The sequence below is a fragment of the Pelodiscus sinensis genome, chromosome 29 (assembly GCF_049634645.1).
Source record: "Pelodiscus sinensis isolate JC-2024 chromosome 29, ASM4963464v1, whole genome shotgun sequence".
Classification (NCBI taxonomy): Eukaryota; Metazoa; Chordata; order Testudines; family Trionychidae; genus Pelodiscus; species Pelodiscus sinensis.
In genome coordinates this window covers 14999069-15025274 of record NC_134739.1, presented here as the reverse complement: position 1 = coordinate 15025274, position 26206 = coordinate 14999069, and the positions used below count along the sequence as shown (strand labels likewise).

The 26206-nt window shown below is 47.3% G+C and overlaps 2 protein-coding genes across 7 annotated transcripts in view; one reads left to right on the top strand and one right to left on the bottom strand.

Moving 5' to 3' along the window:
• KAT7 (lysine acetyltransferase 7) overlaps positions 1-12084 on the bottom strand; it is a 36789-nt gene extending 24705 nt beyond the window's left edge. For all 3 annotated transcript variants that reach the window (XM_025183263.2, XM_006120430.2, XM_025183262.2), the window contains exons 1-9: positions 11783-12084; positions 9305-9452; positions 7123-7299; positions 6654-6893; positions 5459-5541; positions 4918-5007; positions 2265-2363; positions 1993-2103; positions 747-938 (exon numbers count right to left, since the gene is read on the bottom strand). In XM_025183263.2, coding sequence (XP_025039048.2) covers positions 747-938; positions 1993-2103; positions 2265-2363; positions 4918-5007; positions 5459-5541; positions 6654-6893; positions 7123-7299; positions 9305-9452; positions 11783-12070 — 1428 coding nt within the window. In that variant the 5' untranslated portion in view covers positions 12071-12084. The remainder of the gene's footprint in view (positions 1-746; positions 939-1992; positions 2104-2264; positions 2364-4917; positions 5008-5458; positions 5542-6653; positions 6894-7122; positions 7300-9304; positions 9453-11782) is intronic.
• An 89-nt stretch (positions 12085-12173) lies between these two features.
• FAM117A (family with sequence similarity 117 member A) overlaps positions 12174-26206 on the top strand; it is a 55576-nt gene continuing 41543 nt past the window's right edge. For 2 of the 4 annotated variants that reach the window (XM_075911322.1, XM_075911323.1), the window contains exons 1-2: positions 12195-12354; positions 18115-18201. Coding sequence is in view for 1 of the 4 variants with exons in the window: in XM_075911321.1 (XP_075767436.1) it covers positions 12330-12354 (25 nt within the window). In the remaining 3 variants the exon portion in view is untranslated. Of the gene's footprint in view, positions 12355-18114; positions 18202-26206 lie in introns of all 4 variants that reach the window. The other 2 variants (XM_075911321.1, XM_075911324.1) reach the window with 2 other exon arrangements.

The window sequence follows — 26206 nt, the reverse complement described above, 5'->3', positions numbered from 1 at the left end:
AAGGGAGGGGGAGACAGGGAGCAGAGGGTATAGAAAATTCAGGAAGGTAGAGGGAATCAGTAAGTGTCTGAAGATTGGGTAGTTAAAACGAAGCAGCTTTGATTCTTATCTGCTTCGTTTTAACTTCCTAATCTTCAGATACTTACTGATTCCCTCTACCTTCCTGAATTTTCTATACCCTCTGCTCCCTGTCTCCCCCTCCCTTCTCTCCTATTTATTTTGGGTCTGCACATCCTAAACTCAAAACTCTGGTCATCTGAAGAAGTGGGCTGTGCCCACGAAAGCTCATGATAACTTCTACGTTTTGTTAGTCTCTAAAGTGCTACCAGATCATTTGTTGTTTTTTTCTGTACAGACTAACTCAGCTACCCCCTGAAGTAAAAGTTAGGGTAATAATCGTGGTTTAGCAGCTGCTCTGAGGGCCAAAAGAGCTGTGTCCTCTTGGTTACAGAGCAAGTGTTCCCAGTAGGGAAAAATGCATTCCGGTTCAGCTACAATGATAAGATGGATTCCCACCAGCCCCTATTCCACTGGAGTCCATTCAGCTGGCCTGGGGATTAAGACAATCTGAGAAAACCTGTCTTCCTTTCATAGCTGTGCACAGCTGTATTTTCACTCAGCATTTAGTCAGGCAGGCTCCAAAATGGAGTAGTAGAGACCAAAACAGCTCTTGTGTTTTGATGTGTTTTCATCATAATTTCAATCTCTAAACCGAAAGAACTGGGCAACTACCACAAAAAACTTACCATGTGTCTGCGTAGTATTGTCTGACTCTTCATGTACTTGAGACAGAACTCACACATGTAGAGGCGCCCCAACCGAGCATACTCTTCTGGGTAGGGAGAATGATACCAGGTGTCCAGCTCATAGCGGCCAAAGGCAATTGTTTTAATCATGTTGCTGCCTTCTGTGATCTGGCCCTGAAGCCGCAACTTCTCCTATCAGCGGAAAAAAATAAAGGGAACGTAATAAAAAAGGAAAGGGAGAAATAAACATTTATGTGCCTTCCATGAGACTCTTCCCAGACCCATCTTAAAAAGGCAGATGGGCATTTCATGTGCACTCTCCAGCCTAGTATATATTAGCAAATTTTTTGTCACGCCATGGTGGCCTGTGATCTTTAGGACCTCGTATCACTCAGCCTACCTTTCCTTATATTGTTAACTTCAAAGCAAAATTCCCCTCCATGCGGCTTTGTATTTTCTCCCTCCCACAAGGGGAAAAGGGCAACTGACTATTCTGATCACAGTGATCCCAAGCTATGATCAGAGACCATGAAAACTGCTTTGGATCAGCTTTGGGAGATGGGAAGTGGCATCTCCAGAAGCCCTTATCAGTCTAGCTTAAGACAGTTTTGAACTCCAGGATGGCAGTGCACTGACAGGCTGGCCTCGGAAAGCATTTTACACTCTCAATTCCAGCATTCCTCAGCTACTCTTTCAGTATGTGATGCTGTTGCCCTTTCTGGCCCGGGGCTCGTTGATTCTCTCACAGGAGGAAAGCTGCAGAAACACTAGATAAATGGGACTGAACTCGTCTCAGAGCTCTTACAGTGCCCAAGACTGGAAATGCACACCTCCCACTGTACTGCGGGCAAATTCATTGCTGTCGGACACCTCTATGTCCTGATATATTAACAGGGCTCGACAAATAATGCAATCTACTCGCCCGTGGCGAATAGATTGCAACCCGGAAGAGCTGGGTTCATTCGATCACCGGACAGCGCGGCTGGAGAGCGGGGCTCGCCGCGGTTCGCCGAGCCCTGTATATTAAGATACGAATATGGGGAGACAGCCCGACTTGGAGAAACTCCACAGACTTGGCTCTTATTCTGAAGATGTTTCACCCAGCATTCTATTGCCATTTTCACATCCACGGTTCAGAGGTTCGTCTCACTCACTTATCAGCAGAAACCCTACAAACTAGAGACGTCCCGCTCTTGGAAAAGCAAAGGCAGCTGCTATCAGACATGTTAAAGATTAAGAGTCTCACCAGGTCTTCAGAGGCCCGTGCTTGTGCTCTTCGGAAAAGCTCTAGGTCATACTCGCTAGTAAGGTTTTCCAATAGGGGTTCCCTAGTGTTGCCATAGGTTTGTCGGTGTTCCTGGAACGATTAAATATTAGGAGATTAATCCATGCCAACCCTGGCCTGCCAAGTGCCCCAGGTTGTTAACTCAGCATTCGGCAGAACAAATGGAAAGTCAAGTCTCCATATACTTGTGGTATACTGTAGAAAAGAACTAAAGAAAAAAACTGCTGCCATACCATGTACTTTTCTTTCTGTTCCTTGGTTAATCCCGCATTCCTTTTCTTCCTCAGCTCTGCTACTTTCTCTTTGTACCGCAGCTGTCTCTCTGTTGGTGCCTGAAAGAGAGAAGTTGAGAGAGTCAATGCACTTTGCTTACTTCAGACACTACCCATCACCTTTCAGTTTTTAGTGACTCAACACTTCATGTGTTCTCCCCTCCAAGAAGTCTTTCTTCCCGAAGGGTATATGCTCAGCTGACTGCTCATCACCAATAGTTAAGGAGGGCAACATAAAGAAATATAAAGCATGCTATGTGAGCAATGCGTTGATAATGTGTGCTAGCTGCATCTTCCATAAAAAGGTCTTTAATGAGTTATACACATTTCCAGGGCTTGACAAATAAAATCTACTCTCCACGGGCGAGTGTACCAGCTAGCGAGTGCAGGAGCGGACTGGCCCAGTGGGCCGTTGTGATGGGCTGGCCGAAGACCGCACTCGCCCATCCGATCCACTGGCCAGTGGAGGAGCAGAGCGCCGCCGGGAAGGGGGAAGTGCGGCGATTCTTGCCACCGGGCTACCTGCGTGCAGCTCCGGCGCAAGGAGGCGGGGCGGGATGCCAGGACACTGGCGTGACATGGTCCAGCTGATTTTAAAGAGCAGCGGTAGCTTGGCTCTGGCCACGTGTCCCCGGGAGCTGGCTGCGGCACATGGTGCAGCCAGGACCCGCCCCGCCGGCTCCAGTCCTGCCACAGCCCCAGTGCCGCCTGTTTCCCACGCTGCCCCTACTCCCCTGCACCCCGGAGTCCCTGCTCCCCTTCTTCCCTGCGACGCTCTGACTCTACACCACCCTTGCATCCCGCACCCTGCTCCCCCTGATCCCTGCCCCCCCAGCTCTGTGTTGCCCATTCCCTGCACTGCCCCTAGACCCCGATCCCTCTGCCCCTCCCATTCCCTGTGTCCCAGTCTCCGTGCCTCCACCGCACCCTGCTCCCCCCCGATCCCTCTGGCTCTGCGTCTCCCGTTCCCCGCGCCACACCCATACCCTCCCCACTGTTCCCTGCACCCCTCTGGCTCTGTGCTGTCTCAGCACCCTGCTCCCCCTGTGGGTTGGGAGTGAGGGGTGCTTGTCCATAGGGAGGGGCTGGACAGGGCAGGGAAGAGGCTGCTGTGACCCAGCAGCGAGTGAAAGGGGGAGTTCACTTGAAGCGCCTATGCCTTTTTGGAAAAAAGGCATGAAAATGCTATTTGCTATTTATAGGGCTAAAAAGCTGTGACAAAAACAAACCAAATAAAAAACCCATTGAAAAATGCAAACCTGTGTAACAGACAACAAAAAAGGGGGGGGGGGGAGAAATCTTTTGCTTGGGGCAGCAAAAAACCTAGTGCTGGCCCTGGGGGAGGGGAAGGGGCTGGGCTGGGCTGGGCGGAGGGGAGGGGAGGGGAAAAATATGAGGAAGGGGCTTGTGCTGAGGAGAGAGGAGAGGAGGGGAGGAGATCAGGAGAAGAAGTAGAAGAAAGGGGAAGGCAACAAGGGACAGGGGTGCAGAAGAGACAAATGCCAGGGGGCCAAGTGCAGACAATGAGGAAAAGGGCAGGAGGGGAGTTGTCAGTAGGAGGAGGGACAGGGTGATGCTGGGAGAGGAGAGGGGAAGGACATTGGGGGCTACAGCGGGGGGGGGGGGGAGATTCTGGGAGAAGGCTTGAAAGAAGCAGTGGGCATGAGGAAGGCGGGGATGCAGCAAAGTATCTGTGAGGGCACAGGAGCATGAGGGAAATGGGGGGGCAGAGGGTGGTGACGGGGTGGGCACCAGGGAAAAAGAGGGCAAAGGAGGCAGGGGCAGTGAGGGAAGGGGGAGGCACCAGGAGGGTGCAGGGCTAAGGGAAGGTGCAGGTGCCAGGGGATTCTGGGGGTGAAGCAGAAGGGCAGACACCTGCAGGGGAGGGACCAGCACCAGAGAAAGGCAGGGCAGGTGTGTACAGGGAGGTGTTAGAAGAGGGGATGAGATGGGGTAGCTCACTTGATCGGAGTGGGCACAGGGGGGATAGAAGGGCTGGCAGAGGGGGGCAGGTCTCAGGAAGGCTGAGGGCAGTGAGAAGGGCAGGAGTCAGAACAGCAGAGGAGGGTGAGGGCTTGGGGGGCAGCAGGCACCAGGGGAGCTGATGGAACAAGGGGAGGAGACATGGCACCAGAGAGAAAAGGTAGAGGTTTATTTATTAATAACTTGGGTGATATTTATTAATAACTTATTAGTAATTACTATTCTTATTCTTATTAGGAATTTATGCCATTAAAAAAAAAACACTTTTTGTGGGGGAGGGTGGTGAGTCCCTTTTTCGTCTGGTGAGTAGGGTTTTTCATAATTTGTCGACCCCTGATAATAGAGACTTGGCCACTGGGCCTTACTGCCCCACTGACTGGGGTCCCATAGACTTGGGTGCTGGGCCTTACAGTCCTGCTGATGGGGTTTACTAAAAACTTGGCCGCTGGGCCTTACCGACTGAGGGCACTACAGACTAGGTCACTGAGCCATGATGCCCAGTCAACAGAGGCTATAGCCAGGGCCAGAAGACAGGGTGAGGCACCCCGCCCGGCCTCCCGAGGGGATAGGCTACCCATCCTGTGATGCATACCTATAATCAGGAAACACTGCTTATGCAGGGAATGCGTACCTGATGTCTGGTGGCATGCCTGTTGTTGTCGTCCTGTCTGTGGGACAGCATCCTCTCCTCGATCTGTTTATCTCGGCTCTGTGCTCTCACCTGGAAATCCAAACACCCCTCAAGTAAACGTCATCTTTACCGGGTGATTCTTTCTGGATACGATTAACTGGTGGCCTGACTGAACTGAAGCAGCCTGCCATGCTGCGGGCAGGGGGCACTCCAGTCTGGCTGGAGTAGCCCGCCATGACGCTGGTGGACCCAGGCTGAGCAACCCGCTGTGCCGCCAGTGCTCCAGCTCGGTTGGAGCAGCCCCCTTCGTATCCCCATTTAAGCGGTTAACCGGTTAAACATAACAACTGGTTAACTGACTAAACATGATTTTACATCCCTAGAATGTACATTGTGACACAAACATGCACTGCTGTTTCATGTCTGAAGTGAGACTACACTGGAAGCATAACAACCATCAGTTTTACCCTGGAGTGTTAATGCCTGCTTGACATCTCGTACTGTAAAAGCAGAATGAAAACAGAGGAGGAAAGAAAATTACCTTGCACTCATCTGCTGACAGATTATGATATAGTGGACATCCTGAGATGGAGAAGTGTCTCTCATGCTTTCCTGTAAGGTGCCCTGTGGAGAAGCATGGAAAAAAAACCCAACCTTACAGCCAGTAAGTAAAAAAGCCAATAATTAAAATATCTCTAGATCTGCTGGTTTAGAGGAGTTAAGTAAATTATTACAAGTAAGCCAAGATGAACAAATCTAATTATTCGAGAGAAGCTGTAGAGGACAAAAATGAAACCCAAATATTTACGCGACACCACGTTATGTTAGATCATATTTCTTCCAAGTATCCTGCTTCTTGCAGTAACAAGAGTCTTATCTCAAAGACCTTAAATTTTTCCCCAAGCATCTATATTGATGGCACATCTTCTTTCTGACAGATCACTTCCCCTTCACATTACATCCGTTCCCCTTGTACTCTCACCCTTCCACTGCAGGGTGCAAGAATCCCAACAGGATTTATTAGGATTAGAACCATCAAACTTCACTGATGTACCATCCAGAAGACAGCAGACAAACAAGGCTTTTTCGTTTGGTTTTAAAGTGAAAGTAGCGCTGATTGCATTTGCGCACAGAACAGGCAAAGTTCAGACAGCAGCAGGGTAACCTTCCTTTACACTACTGTCTCAACACTGGCACACATCGACCACCTCGAGCGAGAAATTGTATTTAAAACTCCATGGGCTATTCAGTATTTCAACAAATGCCAAATAACCCACTAGTGGCATAGCATCTAGTCACTACTAACAGACTGGATCTAAACTACTCACTTGGAAGTTAAAGACTTGATTTTCTATGACTTTCCAGGACCTATGCTGAAGAGAGTTTAGCAGTAAGCTCAGAGCTTTTTGTGCATCAAGAACTCAACACATCTGGGTGCAGACAGAGGGCTTGGAAAAATCAGCACTATAACAATCCATTCTCAGACATTTGTTCTCCACACCATGCTCAACCATTGGTGGATAGACAGCCCTGGAAAGTATGTACTGCTGGCATCTTCCATTCCCCCAAAGTGGCTTTCTGCTTCAACCACTCAATAAATACCCTGATCCCAATAAAGAGCACGTTGCTGAGATATGCAACTCTACCCAGTGGGGTTCTCAACCTGTAAAATGCGGGTCACTGAGCCTAGTGTCAGAAATGGAAGGGAGATGAACTAATCTTGGAGCTGGCTTTACCTAGGGAGTTGCAACCAGGAGTGGGACACTTCATGTTGAAGTTGTAGCTTTCATGGAAACGGCGGCGCTTGGGACGGTGAGACAGGTCACTTCCCGAATCCTTCATGGACATGTCCTTGGCAATGCTCTCATCATGGGACACATTTGGACTGGATATATCTATGTCAGACTCTGAAGAAGGGGCGTTCCCAGTTGGGGTGCGTGGTGGAGACTCGTCATGATCCACTGCATTTTTAGTATCTGAATAAGAGTTGAGACATTACAGATTTGCAAGAAGGGAAGCTTACAAAAAAAAAAAAAAAAAAAAAAAAGAATTAAGTGACTTCACAGAACGTACAGACACTTGCTGCAAACCTTCATTCTTAGGGCCCTGCGTTAAACCCTCAGTCTCATGTGGTCTCCAAGAGAGAGCACATCACCTGGCTCACACCATCCTGCAAGCACTCAAAGCCGATCCTCACAGCCGTACCTCTATCAGAGAAGTCAACCACTTGCTCTGTTTCCGAGCCAGATGAGCGGGTCTGTCGGAGAGGGTATTTTTTTGGAGTCACAGGAGTGGGCTGTTGTTGACTGCGGGTCACCCTCCTCGTAGAATAGGCAGGCTCCTCTGTGCCAAAGGATGGTGGATTACGAACTGGGCTGGAATCTAGTTCAATTAAAAAAACAAAATTTAATTGAGGGCAGCCACTGCTGATCACTAACTTGCTTCCTGCTTCACCGAAAAGTCAGGGTCAATTTACCTCTGATTTTACTCTTAACCCAAACTACAGGTTCAACATCATCTGACAACTTGACCCCAAGAGTAGAGTCTCTCCTCCTCTGCCACTGATGCAACTAGCGGTAGCACTAGGGGTGTGTCTGGACTACATGGCTCTGTCGACGGAGTCTAGACACACCCTAGGGATGTTAAAATGTGTTTAATGAAGTTAACGTGTAATTGCTGAAAATTTCAGCAGTTACACGCGGGGGGAAAGGAAACTCCTGCCTGCCCCCTCCCACTGCTGCTGCCTCTGATCTAGAAGCAGCAGTGCAGGATTAGGGGGAGGCATGCAGACAACTTGCATGTAAACGTGAAGGTTAACCGATGAGTCCAAGCATATTGGTTAACCATGTACACAGTTACACTTTCACATCCCTAGGTCACTACGCAGACCATGGGCTAAAGATGAACCGTCAGATACTTTTGAATGGACCCTGAAATCTTTTCAGTTACTTATTTTCATTTTTTTAAATTATTATTTTCTCAAGAGTCTGGACCTTGATTATACCTTTGACCAAGAAATTTGGACGTTGACCAAAAATAATTGACTACCCGTGATTCTACTGTCATCAGGATCTCTTCTATTTTTCTGAGCTGCCCTCTTTCACAGTTTTACAGTACTTATGAACCACCGACAATCTGAGGAACCAGGCACAGAATCAACATACTCTGTATGCCATTATTTATCCAATGGTTACAAACCACCTCTCACAGAGAGAGAAAAAGCTGCCTGTGAATATGAGAATCATTACTAATTAGATGAGCCCTCTGTATACCACAACTGCTTTTGGTGCAAAGCAGTAAAGTTGGAACCCTGAATGTAACCTTCCAGCATTATCACCCTTAATATTCTCATGCAGCAAGTCTTCCAGAATTTTTTTTTCCTTTTAATTACTATCAGCCAAGAACAAAAGTCCTTAAATCAACTATGAGAGAATGGAAAAGTAAAACATACTCTTAAGTTTAGATGCCAAAATGTAGAAACATGCAAAATATCTGCAAACACCACAATATATTGATTACATTCCATAATACAGGCTTTCAACAAATCTGAAAATACACCTCCTCTCACAGAACAGAATTCAACTTCCATTTCTGAATACCTCCAAGCAGCCTAAAGTCTCCAAATACCAACTTTTCTCTTTCTGCCTAGTTATTTATATGCTGGTCTCATTATCATGGTATCCGAGAGCTTAGTAATATGCTAACATTCAGGAGAAAAAGCCTTGAAATCCAGTTTCAGGAAAGTGGCTACAATGAAGTCTTAATAGAAGAGTGAATTCTAGGTGTGCTAGGCCTTTATATTCAAAGGCATGTTTTTCAGATTTCTTGCAATATAAACAGCTGTTCCTTGAAATAACTACTGTGACTTTGAATGTTCCCAAATGTCCTTTGTTTTAACAACACATATCTATATAACTATCCACTGTAGTGATTTTTAAGTGCATCAAAAACACTGAAATGAGCAACACAAAAGTTGTTATTAAGTAAGTAACATTCATTATACACATAAGGAAACTGAGTAAGAGAAATCAACTGACTTTCTGAAGATATTAGAAAATCAGAGGCAAAGCTAAGAATAGAATCCAATTGTTCCAACTGCCAGTGGCTTTAACTACTAGGCACCGCTAGCTTTCATACCAGGGAATAGAAAATACTTCCAACCCCCTCTTTAATCATTAGACTGAACAACCTATTTTATGCAATGCATCCTTGCAATGCCTTTGTTTCTTTCCCTGGCACATTTGTGTTCAATGAGAGAAAATAATGAATGAGATTAACTAAACTAAAGGTATAGATTCACTAAAATTCCTTTAAGTATTAACAAGCCAAGGATATTGTGACTGGCCAGCCAGTTGTGTCTGGTGAGGCTAGGAAGAAAGGTATTTACCCTGAGAGCTCTGACTGAGCCTGGCTGAGGAACGGGTCACGCGGGCGGATCGTCGAGATGTGCCATCGCTTTCAGAGCTGTCCGTGTGCTCAGGATCTGTAGAGAAATCGGAGTCTTCGGTTCCATCTGAACTACTGCCTGCATTCCTCTGTAACACCACAGACCCAAACATTAGCACAGGAGCACTTCCATTCTTATAATACTAAATATTCAATACTCCCTCCTCTCCCACCCCCAAAAAACTAATGACACTCAGGTAGTTTGCTTTGGAACTTGCTTTAATACAATAAACATGAGATATCAGACAGCACCATCCACAATTCAGAATTTTTGCAAACTGGTCAAAATCTAGAAAATCTACAGATAGCACCAATTTCATTTATGAAGATCATACCTGAAGTTTCAAGCAATTCCGACACTTGCTAATTTAACACAAAAGGTACCACACAGACTACTCTCATTCCAGAGTGCTCACTAAACCACTACACATACGTAGCAGAGCTTCCCTTTTACCTCTGAAAGGATGCTCTTGAAAGAAAGTGAAAAAGCAGAGCCAAGACCCAATGCATACTAGTGATGTGCAAGCACTAGCAGAGTTAGCAGCAGGGAAGACAGGAGCCCAGGTCTACACATGCCATGATCAAATGACCATTCCCTTATCCCACTGGGGCAGGGTTTGTGTTCCAGAGTTGGATTGATTGAATCTGCAGGATTTCATGCGATGGCAGGTTCACAAATACAAGTGCATCATCCTGAATCTTCTAGATGCTCCTATACACAGCAGCTGCGTCTAGACTGGCAAGTTTTTCCGCAAAAGCAGCTAACTTGCCAGCTGACTACACTGGCTGCTTGAATTTGTGCAAGAACACTGACGATCTCATGTAAGATTGTCAGTGTTCTTGCGGAAATACTATGTTGCTCCCATTCGGGCAAAAGCCCTCTTGCGCAAATGCTTTTGCGCAAGAGGGCCAGTGTAGACAACGCAGTATTGTTTTGAGCAAAAGAGCCCTGATCACAAAAATGGTGATCGGGGCTTTCTTGCACAAAACCGTCTAGATTGGCATGGTTGCTTTTCTGCAAAAAACTTTTCCGTTAAAAGCATTTGCAGAAAATCATGCCAGTCTAGACGTAGCCAGCGAGTTTGGAGAGGAGGAAGGTGAGGGAGCCCAGGGGAATTTGAGGGGATAAGGGACACCTGAGGAAATCCATCAAGGGCGAGTTTGGCAGTCCATAGTTGTGTGATCTAGAGGGGCATTAGGGAGAGGGGTGAACTAACACAGTCCGAGGCAAGTGGTATAGCAGGAACACTAAAGCAGCCCACAGTGTGTGTGTTGTGTGGTGTGGCGTTATCAGGAAATATTTGAGGAGAAATAAGGCAGCCTGAAGGAAGATGGCAGAGAGACATGTAGCGGGAGAGCTGAGGCATGGGGGGGGGGGGGCGTGGGAGGGTTAATGCAGCCCAACACAACGGGACACTAGAGAGAAGAGTCTGGGGGAAGAGCAAGGCAGTCCCGCGTGGGGCGGCGGGGGGAGGGCGAGGCGGTCCCGCGTGGGGAGGGCGGGGGGAGGGCGAGGCGGTCCCGCGTGGGGAGGGCGAGGCGGTCCAGGGTCGGGGTGCTCCAGCCACTAGCTACATGTGGCGATTTGGCCAGTGGAGCCTGGCTAGTGAGATTCAGCAGCTGCTGCTCCAGCACCGTTTGGACACCAGGGACCGGGGGGGGGAGGGAGGCAAAGGGGGGCGCTGACGGGACAATCCCGGCTGGGGGGGGGCGGTGAGAAATCGGGCGCGCGCCCCGCCCCCAGCAAAGCAGCGACGCGCCCCTCCGCACCCGGCGGCCCGTTCTGTTTTGCACCCGCCGCGTTACTACCGCTCGCTCCGGCGCGCGCCCCCGCCTGGTCCAACCAATCGCGGCCGAAGAGAGGCGGGGCGGACCGGAAGCTTCTCCAATAGAAACGTCCGTGAGAAAAGAGGCCCGGCCCCAGGGCGTGACTGATGGGAGACGCCGGCCTATCAGCGTGCCCCTGGCGGCACCAGAAACAGCCACTCAGGGAGGGCAGCCTGAATGGGAGGGAAGGGAGAGCGAACTGGGGAAACAAGGCACGCGTGGGGAGGCGACCGCAGGGGGCGGAGACGGGCAGACAGCATGTCCAATCACCGCCCAGCAGTACCGCAAGGCTCAGCCAATCAACGACCAGAGCTCCAAATCGGTGTCCAATCAGAAAGTCAAGAAGGTTGACCATGCCCCAGATGAGGGGGAGGGGGAGAAGGCAACCGTTGAGGCGATGAGTGATAGCCGCCGTAACCAATCGGTGCTCAGCAGTCCCTACTGGGGAACCATTCAGGTAGCAAGATGGGCGGGAGCAGGGGGCAGAAGGCCGCTATTTTCACTCGGTTTTCACGGCTGTGGGGGCCTGTTGGGGGAGGGGAGGGAGACAAGGACAAAGCAGACCTACCCCCCTGCCCCGCCCGGCACTCACCTTCCTGCGCGGCATCCGCGGTGGGGGCGGGGGCAGCGAAGGCGCTTGGTCTCCAGTGCCCCCGGCCCGGGACGCGGCGGTGGCCGCCGCGTTCGCACCGCTGGGCTCCGTGGTGACAGCCGTGTCTCTCGCTCTACCCCGCTGACGGTCGCCGCGCGCCAGGCCGCTCCTGCGCCGCCAGCAGAGCCCGTTCCCAGCTTGGTCCCTCACGCTTCCGCCGGGACACGCTCCACACCCCCCCCTCGTCACGTGACTCGGATCGCGCCTCACGCCAGCGGCCGCCGCCATCTTGGATTCGGACAGGTAGGGAGCCAGGCGCGGTGGGCGACGAAGCTGGCGGCGGCCATCTTGGATGTGGGCGCTGGCATTGCCCGGGGGGCCGGCCCGCCATCTTGGTTCAGGGCGCGAAGGAGGTGGGGAGGGGGACACCTCCGTAGCGTCAAAGCGTGGGAAGGGCCCGGGGGAGGCGGAGGCGCCGTTTCCCTAGGAGGCCTGAGGGCTGGGATGGGTCGGGGCCGGCCTCTGAGGCCGGGGCCCGCCATCTTGGATGCTGTCAGTAGAGCCCCTGGCTGGTGAGTATCGGGCAGGCGGGGCTCGGGTACCGCTCTCGAGCCGGCCCGTGGGGATTCCTCCCTGGCTGCTGCAGGCCGGCCCGGGGCAGGCGCCTGGCGAGCGTGGCGTGGGGGGGTGGTTTGTGCGTGCGCCTCGCTGGGGGCGGGGGGCCCTGAGCGCCCCACAGCAGCACCCACTGCCCCAATACACCGCTCCCGGCTCCGCGCTCCCTAGGCTCCGCCCGGGCAGGGGCGGGGAAGTCGCTGGGGAGAATGGGACCCGTCACGACGGTTTAGGGTACCATTGTGGGGCAGGGATAGTTCCTGGCTTGAGCTTTGGCCTGCTAAACCCAGGGCTGTGAGTTCAATCCTTGCGGAGGCCACTTAGGGATTTGAGGCAAAAGTTTGTCAGGGATGGTACTTGGTCCTGCTGTGAAGGAAGGGAGCTGGACTCAATGACCTTGCAAGGTCCCTTCCAGTTCTAGGAGATAGGCAATCTCCATTAATTTAATTGTGAAACAACAAATGAACAAGTATCACAGGGGTAGCCGTGTTAGTCTGAATGTGCAAAAGCGACGAGGAGTCCTGTGGCACCTTATAGACTAACTGAAGTGTAGGAGCATAAGCTTTCTTTGCCCACAAAAGCTTATGCTCCTACACTTCAACAAATGAACAGAATCCTGCTCTCTCCGCGATTACTTTCACACACTGCTGTTCCTTACTCTGCCCTTGAGATTCTGTGAGACAGTCCCTTGAGCATTCTACCTCTCTGTTTCCCCATCTTTCAAATGAGGGTAATAAACATCCTCTATGGATTTTAGGTATAACCTATTAATTTTTATAATATGCCTAATGGAGTAAGTAAAATCGATATGAACAATTATTCATTTATTACTTTATTATGTTGCAAACCTGAGAAGCAGTGAATGAGTGCCTGCCATGAATAACGAGAGTAAAAGAAATAGGGGGAGAGGAGGAGTTAGATTTTTAAAAAATTGTAATTTCTTCATTTCCCACTCAGTTCAACAGATTTCTAATAGGTATGGGAAAACAGATAAAACTTGCAATGTCTTTTTAGCTGATTATCCCTGTAATAATACTTGATAACACTGTTGCACATGAGGCGAGGAGTCCTGTGGCACCTTATAGACTAACTGAAGTGTTGGAGCATAAGCTTTCGTGGGCAAAGACCCACTTCGTCAGATGCATGTAGTGTAAATTTCCAGAGGCAGATATAAATATGCAGGCCAGAATCAGGCTGGAGATGATGAGGTGGATCCAATCAAGGAGGATGAGGCCCACTTCTGGTAGCTGATCTGGAGGTGAGATTTCATTAGCATCATATAGGGGTACAAAGAACTCAAAGTTCTTTTAAAAAACCTCCCACAGTGTTATGAGATGTCAATAAAGCCAAAGCCTTACTGTAGACAGTTATGTAAGGGTAAAAAAGGTCATATTACTTGTTTAGCTCATTTTTGGGGGAACCTATGGTATGAGCTATGTGCATTACACCTCCACTGCAGGTCATGCTGGTATAACTGTAATAGAAAATACTTTCTAGCATAGACAAGACCTAAATGCTTTCCCTGTTCTAGTGCTGATGAGTTACCTATCTACTTCAAATCCTAAACCTTACAAAATTTAAGGTTGTTTCTGCTATACTTTGCGCTGATTAGGCCTCAATTGGAGTATTGTGTCCAGTTCTGGGTAACACATTTCAAGAAAGATGTGGAGAAATTAGAGAAGGTCTAAAGAAGAGCAACAAGAATGATTAAAGGTCTAGAGAACATGAGCTATAAAGGAAGACTGAAAGAATTGGGCTTCTTTAGTTTGGAATGGAGAAGACTAAGAGGGGACATGATAGCAATTTTCAGGTATCTGTCACAAGGAGCAGGGAGGAAAAATTGTTCTCCTTGGCCTCTGAGGATAGGACAAGAAGCAATTGGCTTAAACTGCAGCAAGGGAGGAAGATTTAGGTTGGACATTAGGAAAAACTTCCTAACTGTCAGGGTAGTTAAACACTTGAATGAGTTGCCTTGTGAGGTTGTGGAATCTTCATCTCTGGAGATATTGAAGAGCAGGTTAGAAAGACACCTATCAGGGATGGTCTAGATGGTACTGGATCCTGCTGTGAGGGCAGGGGACTGGACTTGAAGATCTCTCGAGGTCCCTTCCAGTTCTAGTGTTCTGTGACCTCTTCCACCCCAAATGAATCATGATGGCTGATGTTTGGAGGGTTTTACAATCTTAAAAATAGTGTGGCATTCCGTGGCACCTTAGACTAACAGATTTATCTGAGCATAAGCTTTTGTTAGTAAAACCCACTTCATCAGATGAATTGGAGTGGAAATAACAGAGGTAGGGATAGAGATATATGTATGAAGGAAGTTACTTATCAAGTGTAGGAATAGTGTTAATGAGGCCAATTATGTCAGGGTGGATGTGGTTCACGCATAGAAGCTGAGGAGGAGGTGTGAATTACCAAGAAGGAAAATTGGTTACCTCACTACATATTACAAAGGCAATTTAAATCCTTATTCAGTCCTAATTTGACTGTTTTGAATTTGCAAATGAATAGCAGTTCTGCTGTTTCTCTTTGTAATCTCATTTGGAAGCTTTTTTTAGAAGGATGGCTACTTTAAAACTCATTACTGACTGTCCAGGGAGGTTGAAGTGTTCTCCTACTAGAGGTTTATATATGTTAACTTTTGATATTTGTTTTGTGTTCATTTATTCTTTGGCACAGAGCCTGTCCGGTTTGGTCAATATACACAGCAGAGGGGCATTGCTAGCACATGATGGCATTGATCCCATAAGTGGATGTGCCGATGGATGAGCTCCTGATGATGTGGTTAAGTCCTGTGATGGTGTCGCTTGTATAGATATGTGGGCAAAGTTGGCAATGGGGTTTGTTGCAGGGATAGGTTCTTGGGTAAGTGTTTCTGTGGTGTGTGGCTGCTGGTGAGTATTTGTTTCAGGTTGGGGGGGGGGGGCTGTCTGTAGGTGAGGTCAGGCCTGTCTCCCAAGGTCTGTGAGAGTGAGGAATGTTTTTTTGTTGTTGTTGTTTTGTTTTTTAAGGATAGGTTGTAAATGATCAATGATGTGTTTGAGGGGTTTTAGTGGGGGCTATTGGTGACAACCAGTGGTGTTCTGTTGTTTTCCTTGTTGGGTCTTTCCTGAGTACTCATGACTCCTGGGTACTCATCTGGCCTTAGCTGGATGCCCTTTTGTAATATTGAGATTTGATGTATTTGAAGATGGATTATGGAGTCTAAAAGAACGTTTTGATCATCATTTTTAGAAATTTAAGAATTGTACTTTTCACTTTTGCTAAAGTGTGAACTAGTGTTTTGGTCTAATGTGAGCAGTGTTATTCTACCTTGCTCAAATCCTTTTTCAGATTCAAACTGATAAAGAAGCCGTTGCTAAACTGTTGAATAGTGTTTCTGCACATTAATCAATACTACCACTTCCCACCCAGTGGTAGCTGTATTTCACTGGTGGGTGATGGATTTCTCTGTACAGCTTGTACATCAGTTATAGTTTGTAATGTGTTTTGAGATGAGTCTGGCTAAAAAGTTCTGTAACAGCTGACTGAAATTCTATTAAGTCATAGTTGTAAGATGCACACTTAAGATTTTTGTAGAATGTTAAGTTAAATTCTTGCAAATGTGCAAATCTTGTCAAATTACATAGGTCTGTAGAAGTACCAGTGCTGATAGCAAACTATTGGCTAAATGGGATAGACAATCATGCTGTGACAAGACTTGTTTTAAGTTGCTTTGCAGAAGCTAATAGCCAGTGAAGCTAAACAGCATTTTTAAAACTACTTAGGAAATTGCTTTGTGATCCTGATACAGGCATTTCCCGACTTACATTCCGAACACCTGGTTGTAACCCGTTTGTAACTCGATTTGGTAATAAGTTGAAAATATCTTTAAACATGCTGCCTGAGCTATTCGAAAAATTTGACGTACTTGGTTCTCAACTCAAAAATATTATAATATGGTTAATGGGATGTTGGTCGTAAGTCGGTGTGTTTGTAAGTCGGGGAGTGGCTGTATTATATTTGCTTGTTGCTCCCAAGAGACAAGTGGTAGACTGGAGAACAAAGGGCATTTCATAACCAATCAGACATTAATTTTTCATATTTAACATGGCCAGGATTTTATTGTGGTTATAGTTGCATCTTGTTGTTATGGCAGCAGAGCTCTGTATGCAACATGCATAACCATGATGATTACAGCCAGTTTATTGGGCTGATCCTGCTTGGGATTTTAGCTATAGGTGAGTAAATAATTAACCCAATAAGCCTAGGTTCATGGCTTAAGCCTATCAACTACCCACATGCCTCCTCCTCCCCCCCCCCCCCCACCCTTTGCTGCCTCTGTATCAGAGGAAGCAAGGCAGGGGAAGTGGGAGCCAGTGCCTGTGAGGAGTTGGCTTTAGGCAGGCTTCCCACAAGCACCAGTCCACGAGGGGAGCTGGTTTTGAAACTGGCTCCCCTCGCAGACCAGCTCCTACCTTTGCCTCACGCTGCTACCTCTGATAGGCAGCAGTGGAAGATAGCACAGGGTTTCCTGGAAGTGGGGCTGAAGCACACTGGATACTGGCCTCACTCCGGGGGACTATCGAATAGTCATGTAAAGGATAATATTTTATGCGATTACACCACTATTCAGTTATACAATACTTAACATTTCTAGTTCCTATTCTATCTCCAGAGTCAATATTCATTTAGAAGTAAGAGTCAGGATTCTGTGACATGCTATGCAAGCTCAACACTCTTCAAGTAATGAAAAGTCTGTTTTGAGGAGTCTTTATTTCCAGTGCTACAATGTGTAATATTCTGCACTTAGCCATACTTTTTCAGTTGGGCACCACAAAGCATTTCACGGAAGTGGGTAGATATTTGACTACATTGTACAGATGGTGAAACTGAGACGCTGAAGTTTAGCAGTTTGCTCAAGCTTTACAGAACGTGGAACCTAGACCTCCAGTCTCCCAGGCTTCTAAAGCAACACTGGCTCACTTAATTCTTAAAATAGTTACTTATACAGCAATTCTGTGCCAAAAAATCTGTGGACAATATTTTAAAATTCTTCATGTTTAAAAAACAAAAAAAAAACCACAATATAAGCACACCAGTTTCAATTATTTTGGTAACTTAATTCAAAATACCTGTCAACAAATACGTCTGTAACAATACAGACAATAAAACAATTCAGGATTTATTTTTATTTTATGTTACAAATAGGTTCCTACTAGGCATATTAAGACAGAACTTTGAGTAATAATTCATTTAAAATACAATACATAAATGTTTTCCCCACCCCCACCCCAAAGCTGTGCAAAGGTTTGTGGGAATCATGGGTAATGGAGGAGCTGAGGGAAAGGGAAGTAATTGCTGGGAAGAAACCTGGGAGTGAATTTGGAGTGTTGTTGGATTTGGGTGGGAGAATTATGGAACTGTTATTTGGGAAGGGGATTGGGGAGCCTCCCCTTTGCAGACCCTGTCTGATCCCTAGCTTTTCCCATTGATTCAGGCACGTGTGCCCTGTTCCTGTGTGTCCCCTGCACTCCCCAGTCACCACTCCTCCCGTGATCCCCTGCAACTATATGTCAATGCACTCCCATTCAGTGAACCCTTCTCACTAACCCCATCTGTTCCTGCACCCCCACTTCTCCTCCTCATCCATCCTTGCACACTTCCACCACAAGAATAAGCAGCATGGGGATGATTAACTGTGTGCTTTTTTTTTTTTTTTAACATCTTTATAGAGTCTGCAAATCTGTTTAGCTCAGGTGCCTGATGGGAAAGGAAGATAGAGGCCTTCATTGCTGAGCTTTTCTGTTGGAAGGGACCAGGTAATGACTGTTATACTGCAGCTCTCTAGAACTTTTCTTAGGCCAGGTCTACGCTAAAGGGGAATGTAACATAACTGAAGTTGCACATCTTGAATTTAATTATATTGCTGGAGTCGATGTACCTTGTTTTGGGTCTTGTCCTTCCCCCCCCCCCCCCCCAAATCCCGACAGTGGGAGGTCAACATGAGCAAATGCGCCCTTTGGCTTCCCTTCATCCTTGCAGAAGCAGGAGTACTGTCAACTGGGGAGGGAGGGGGGGCTTTGAGTTCGATGATGTAGTGGGTCTTAACTAGCCCCAGTAAATCAAACTCCAGAAAGTTGATCGTGGCAGTGCTGATCTTCCATTTAGTGAGGACATGGCCTTACACAGATTAATCTATGATGGAGCTAATTTTAGGGACTGGGTGGCTCAGGGGATTGGTAATAGGATACATAGACTTTTGCCGTTTCCCTGGTGATTCAAAATCCAGTTCAAGTTGGGAGTGTCTTGCAAATGGTAAAATCTGATGGCTATTCGGTGACTTTTGTGTTCAAGGTCCCTGTTCAACTCTACTCAAATATTCTACTATCACTGGTTCTAATTAGTAAAGTATTTATTGGGGGGGAGGCGCAAGATCCAGGGAATTGTCAATCAGTACTGAAGAGTGTTGGCAGAGCTGTATATTGTTGTCAGTGCAGGTTATGCTTGGTTTAAATTCTAGCACAGTCTCTTTCGCTAGTTCAGACCTGAGTGAACCTTTAAAGATCTAGTAGGGAGAGGCTATGAGGAGGACCTTTGTTTATTTCCTTTTCTACTTTGGTCATTGTGTTTTTAAATAAATTCCTTTGCATGCAGTGGAGTGGGCTGTGTTAGGAAAGAAGATCCTTCTTTCTGTGTCTGGAGTTACTTTCATCACCTCAGTTTGGAATAAGGCTTTTACAGAAATGTCATTTCTACACTGACTTAGTATTGCCACTAGATGTCACTGTATGAAGAGACTTAGTCACCCTTCTAGCTCTAAAAGAGGATGGCAAACTCAGGCCACACACAGAACCCAGCAGCCCATGGACCACAGGTTGCCCACCACTGACTTAAGAGCTTGCTATTGCCTACACACAGGGCTTCCAGATTCTGCTGGTTTCTGGCCACATAGTTTTCCCCCACCAATATTATTAAGATGACCCACAAATAAAGCAAGGGCATGTGAAGTGCAGTGTGTGCTGATTGCACCCAACTTTGTGAGAGCTGTGTGCTCCCTCAGCATCCAGTCAAAGCACTGCTACAGTTCAGTTAACACACACCACAAATTCTGTGAGAGCAAGCACAGTTATCAAAATTACCATGTCCTGGGAGACTGTTTGGTTAAGGCCTGTTGGCTACTTATCACAACAGAAAGTGACAATATTTTGTTCCAGCGCAGGTCACAGTCAGGGCTTGGTGACAGAGACTTTCCAAGAAAATAGGGAAGACAAGCTGCTGTGTGACTACTTTCTCACTCTGCTTCTTTCCATGGTGTGGTTCAGGCACAAGCAGGGTCATTCTTGCATGATCCTCACAGTACTGTCTGGCCTCTCCAGCACTGATTCTCCACCGTCCTTATCAAAGGAATTCTACAGAGAGTCATGAGCACTGTAACTGGACCTGATCTCTCAGGGCTACGGTCTATGGAAGTACTATTTTTGGTAACTATTACATGCATGAGAAAATGACAGTTGCAAGCATTGGTAGCTAACCTTCCTTACACAGCTGTGTGGGGTTTTTCCTATAAGGACAAGGTATACCTAATAGGGATGTAATAATGTAGTTGATTAACCAATAAGCAAAAACTTATAGATTAATGCTATGGACTACACGTATTTCCCTCTTCCTGCTGGTACATTTTTTTTAGCAGGCTGGCCAGCATCCTGGCTCAGTCCTGGCTTGCGACAGGTCTGGGACCTACCCTGGCTGCAACTCTACCTTTAAAGCGTATTAAGAGCCAGGCAGGTGGGCAGTGCAGCTCAGTTCTGGCTCGTGCTGGGTCCAGGAGCTCATAACACCTCCCAACCCATACAGGGACTGCTGCCACCCCCAGCTGCTACCTCTTTCTCAGAAGCAGCAGCACAAGGGGACAGGCATCCTGTCCATGAGAGGAGCTGATTTTTAAACTGGATCATCTTGTGGACCAGCTCCTGCCTGGCACCCCGTGTTGCTGCCTCTGATACAGTGGCTGCTGGCCCCGCCCTGGGGACTATAGAATAGTCGACTATCCAATAAAATTTCAGGAGGTTACTCAGCTATTCAGTTAACCGATATTTAACATCCCTAATACCTACATCTGCATCCAGCATTCTTGACTCTCAGAATTCTACCTCAATAAACGTGCTTTCTTTCCTAAACATAAATTTCATAAGGATGAAGAGCGGCTCCATACCTTGGATGTTAGGATATTGACTTTTTAGTTAAACAGAACGAGGCCTTTTAGATCAGCAGTTCCAGCTGCCAGGCCGTGGCCCGCTGCCAGGCAGCAGTGGCTCTGGGGGCCAGGGCTAAGGTGTGCCACTCTCGCCGTGGCTGTTGAGAGAGGTATGACCTGCCCTGCCTGTCAGCCAACCACTGCTGGGCGAGGGTGGTGTCTCCTCCAGCTGCAGAAAAGCACTTCCCTCCACAAAGTCCTCTTGCCACACAGGGAAACGCTCCTCTGTGGCTAGGAGGAGACCCCGCCCCTGCCCAGCGCTGGTTGGCCAAGAGGCGGAGCAGGACATGCCTTTCCCAATAGCCATGGTGGGAGGGGAGGCGCTGGGTGGTGTACTCTGGCTCCCAGAGCTGCCACAATGTAGGCAGCAGCGCAGGGCTAGGTGAGGGTGGTGGGGCAGGCACTGGGGGCTCCAGAGGTGGAGTTACTTCTGGGGGGGAGCTCTGGAGGCTGAGCTAGTAATGGGGAGGCTATGGGGGCAGGGCTGGCACTGGAGGGCTCTAGGAGGGTTGGGTAAAGTGGGGCTCTGGAAACAGGAGGCACGTGCTGGGTGGGGTCTGGTGGTGGGGGACTCTTAAGGGGCAGAGGGCTAGCACTGGATGAGTTGGGTGCAGGGGACTCTGGGTCAGTAGCTGGCACTAGAGAGGTGGGGGGGCTCAAGGGGTTAGGGCTGGTATTGAGGGCTCTGGGGCCTGGGCTTTTGGTGGACTGGTAATGTTTTATTTGCATATTCATAATTTGCATGATGAATATGCAAATAAAGCATTACTGGTCTGCCAAAAGTTTGTGAATGGGTTTGCCAGTCTCTGGTATCAAAAAGGTTGGGAACCACTGTTTTAGATTATCCTCTCAGCTATTCATGTCAGTTGTCAGGATGAAAAGCTTTCCAGTCTTGATGCAGAGGATTTTGTCATGGATTTCCTCCTGCATATGTGTGTGATATGACACTCCAACATCCCCCTTCAGACAGGGTTGGAGCACACTCTAAAAGATCTCAAACAGCTTCCACTGCACTTTTTTTTTTTTGGCTCAGGTACCCATAACGCACTTCTAGAACTGCCACTTAGTCATCCATATACACCCTTTACAAATTCTTCATGTTATATCTCAGTATTCCAGAGATGATGCCAAGCTTGACTAGGTAGGTCTTCAGTGGGCAGTCTCTAGGTTGGACTGATTGCGAGTTGCCTGAAGTGGAATGGAAGATGGAAAAATAGTTGTCAACCTGTTCTGTAGCTATTCTTGGAGGTGTGTTGCACATGTCCATACCTCAGCTTCCCCTTGTTTCCTTCTACGTTGGAGTCTGTCCGGTAAGAGGAAGATGATGGAGGGGGGAGGGGGACGGCAGTTTGGGAACCTATGGTCTAGACCAATGCTACTCAACATGTGGCCTGCGGCCCATTTGTTTGTGGCTTGTGGTGCGGTTTGGGTTTACGTGGGGCTCAACACGCGGCCCGTGGGTGAGATCCTTTGAACATGGCCTCCACTGGGAACACGCTCCACAAGGGCAAGTCAATATAATGGTCTTCTGTTGATACATGTTTTAGTAGTTACATTCCTGGACTGTCATTGCTCATTCAAAGTGCTGTCATGTGGGTGGAAATCAGGTAAATGTTGCATTTTATTAATATCAGCAGAATTGACTTAAATGGGGTCTGCGTGGTTAGTCTTGTCTTAATCTTTGTGTTCATGCCAGTCTGACAGATGCTATTTGCATATATATTTGCATGTATATACAACCACACTTAAATTGTGGCCCTCTGCATATGCTGTGAGTATCATTGTGGCCCCTGGGGCTTCCAAAGTTGAGTAGCCCTGGTCTAGACAGTGCTTGGTCCTGCCGTGAGGTCAGGGGACTGGACTCGATGACCTCTCGAGGTCCCTTCCAGTTCTAGTGTTCTAGGATTCTATGGATTCAGGTGCCAAGCTCTAACAGATTACAGTAGAGATGTAACACCATTTAGCAAGAACAAAGTTAGCGATTTTAGTACTAGGGATGTAAAATCCTGTTTAATTGGTTGAACACACTGCTACTACTGTGTTTCACTGTTTAACCCATTAAAGGGGAATGGGCACTGGGTTGGGCTAGAGCAGCTCCTGCTCCCCTACTCTTCCCCCCACCCTGTGGGGGTTGCTGCTGCGGCTCATGACCTCCCCATGCAGCGGGCCCAGTGGGCTGAAGTAACTCTCAGCCCACAGCTAGGCTGCAGACAGAGGACTGCTTCCAGGTACTGGGTAACCATTTAACCAGTTACCAATTAACATCTCTATTTAATACCTTTTTAAGGTACTTGTTTAATGCTGTGGATGGCTGACTTCCCACTTCTCCCATTAACAGACTCCTCCGTGTTTACCAAATGGTTTCAATCAGTTCTCTTTCTAGCTTCACAGAGAGTTCTCCTAAATCCACCTCTCTGTTGTCTCAGTTTAACAGTTGTAGTCAATTGAGCATCTTTTCTGATGCTGCTCTTCCCCAAGCATAAAATGCTAGGACAATTTCCGTACTCTCCTTTATTGTCCCTGGAGAAATCTTCAAATTGTCACTGTCTTTCTCTAAGGTGTCTCTCTTTAGGGGCTGATGGTGTCTAGGTGCTGCCAACTGGATGTCACTGGTTAGCAGTCTTAGGCCTGATACTCTACTGTCTTGAACCTTGTGTCGGCAACCTCCTGAGGTCTCTTCCAGCCCTAGGTTCTATGATTAGTTATTCATACCTGCGATTTCACAGCAATAGGCCTGCAAGCTGTTGAGCCTCCAAGTTGGTGTTGAGAGTGCCAAGCACTAGAGGCCCTTGGCACTTTTCAGGGCTAGCCTCAGTTTGAGTGCACTTATGAATAGCCCAGACTGTAGCAGTCCTGAAGATAGTCTAGGATGTTGGACTCCTTTCCGTGTTGGCACAGCGTGCTTATTCATGGATTTAGCCGTTAAAATATTTAGCATCTGTTGCATACAAAGGGGGCTCTAGTTCTGAGTGTGCCTACAGTTCTTCCAGCAAACAGCTGGAAGATGGACGGGATGCCGTCTCTTCATTCCCTTTCTGCTCTGATCTCCCATGGAGCAGAGGGCAGCTCAGCATCCTTTTGTCTGGCAACCCGGAGTGCCTTTTCCAAGCCAATTTGAATGCAGCAAGGATATGGATTGTAGGGTGAGCAATAGATACAAAAAATCTTCAAACTCAAGAGACAGTCTTGGCCATCTGCCACTCACTGAGTTCAAAGTTTTACAGGGCACAAATAGTTTTTAGTAGACAAAGATACTGCAGGAAACTCCAACAGAACCCTTGCAATCACTTTTTCTGCTGTGGCTCTGGCATTCAGGCAGTTCTTTGGAGCCAGCATTTTCTGGCATCCAGGAACAAGGTCCAGGCCAGTTTGGCCTAACTGACTTCTAGTATGAACGGAAAGCCATTCGGTCTTTTCCACTTTCAGCAAAGCAAAGTTTTCACTCAATGAACGCTGCATGCAGCTAGGTTTCCTGGTTCTTCCCCCCCTGCACCTCAGATTCTTGCGTTATAACTGAATTTGAGTAGGCCCGTAATACAAGTAATGTTTTGCTAAGCAGAATCAAAACTCTTCATGATGGGCCAGATGTTTTATGCCTTTCCTACTCCACCCCCACCGACTTTGGGTGTTTTGTAGTCTCTTGGCTGCTTTAGAATTCGTGATCTGTTCCTTTAATACATTCCTTCCAGTCTAGGCAGTGCTCTCCAACTGCCTGGCACTGATGTTAATGACTTGCTTCCCAATCATTCAAGTCCTCTGCACACTTCCTTAAAGGAAAACTCTGCTCATTTTATTAAGATCTATGGTCCAAACATTCACATGGGTAAGAAACATTTATCACCAGGAATGAAACTCTTGACACATGTGAGAAGGGCGATGAACATGTTTATCCCATTTGGCATTTCTGACCCTGTCCTGTGGGCAGTCATTTTCCCCTAAAATTGAGCAAGGCAATATGGATAATGAGTAGCACAGACTTAGTTTCTTACCAATCTGGATAATAATTTCACCAAAATAAGAAGAAAAGCTTATGATTATGCCCTTGGTTACAGCTGGTCAATTTCCCTGGAGTCAGTGGGTGAACTGGTGGCAGAATCTGGTTTGCAGTATTGAAACAGTGACCCCAGTTCTTCATTATTCTGTGCCTTTTGCTTGACCAGTATGTGTAAAATGTTACCAAATAAGGCTGCTTACGTTGTGTGCCCACTTTACCATGCATTACACCAGTGCAGTGGTGAGTTGGGCCAATAACATGTCCTATGTCAAACTATTTACAAAGCATATGGGGAAACAAGATGACAGTTCCTTGCCAGTGGGCTTGTGCTCTGCCAGAATCCCTGTTCAACAAGATGGCTGCCTTAGGAGAGAATTCAGAATGCCTGCTTGAATTCAAAGTTCCTCTGAAAACTCCTGTCTTCAGTTTATTCATACTAAAACACAACCCTCAACCTGCTTTCCATGGGAACTCCTAGACTGTTACACCGAGTCAAATGGGTTGTTTTCCTTCAGCATCTGCTTTTTCTTCCTATATTCAGATCTCTATGTAATCTGTTTCCTGATTCATGGTGTCTTAAGCTCTTTCAAAATGAGAAACTCATCTTAATAGAAAAACTGTCCTTAGAACTACTTTGCCTATGTGATCAAACAGCACTCCCCTGCCAAATATAGCAGTTTACATGGGAAAAGTAACATTAGGAAAATATTTAATGCATGTTTAACTTATTCTAATGCAATTTAGTAGTTGGAAACAAAGCAATTCAATACCAAGTGGCCAGCCAGCTGTCTGCAGGCCACCAGCTAATGCTCTGTGGATTGCAACTGGTCCATAGAGCTCTTATTACAGAGGGTCTAGTTCAGAAGCCATGTTCTCCCCTCCCCACAAACGCACACTCCAGGAATATAATGCTTATTCACACTGTCTTTAATTCATTCTCCTAAGTAAGCCATTATTGTGTGACTACTAACATGGGGATATCAAAGCATTTTTAAAAGCATTAGTTAAGCCTCTGAGGTAGTGTCATTTTTTGTATCCATTTTATTGTGCAGTAACTTTCTCTCTGATTCAGTGGCAGAACATAGAACAGAACCTAAAGGTGGGGGGTGGAGGGGGGCGCGGGTTGGGTTGGGTTAGTGTCTTGTTCATCCTCTGGATAGCATTCCTCACTTTTTTCCTTAACCAGGCCCTCTATTTTCTGAATCCATGCATCATCTGGCATTGATTCAACAGTACTTGACCGGCTTCTTCTCACTGATGCATTCTTTATTCATTTACAGGCTGCCCTTATTGAATTGGCAATGTTTGACATTGATTCCTCTTAAATCTGCAGTGGGCAATAATTTTTGATGGGGGGGGCTACTCCAAGATTTTGGTAAGTGGTCAAATGCCATGCTTTTCTATGGGGGGGGGGTATCTGGGACAGAGGATGGATGCAGAAGGGAGCTCAGAGTATGGGACTGGGGTGCAGGAGAGGGAGTTTGGTTGGTTGAAGGAGGGAGTTGTCATCTGGGGCAGGGGAATGGGTACAGGTTCCAGGAGAGAGTATGGGTGCAGGAGAGGATTCTGGGTTGGG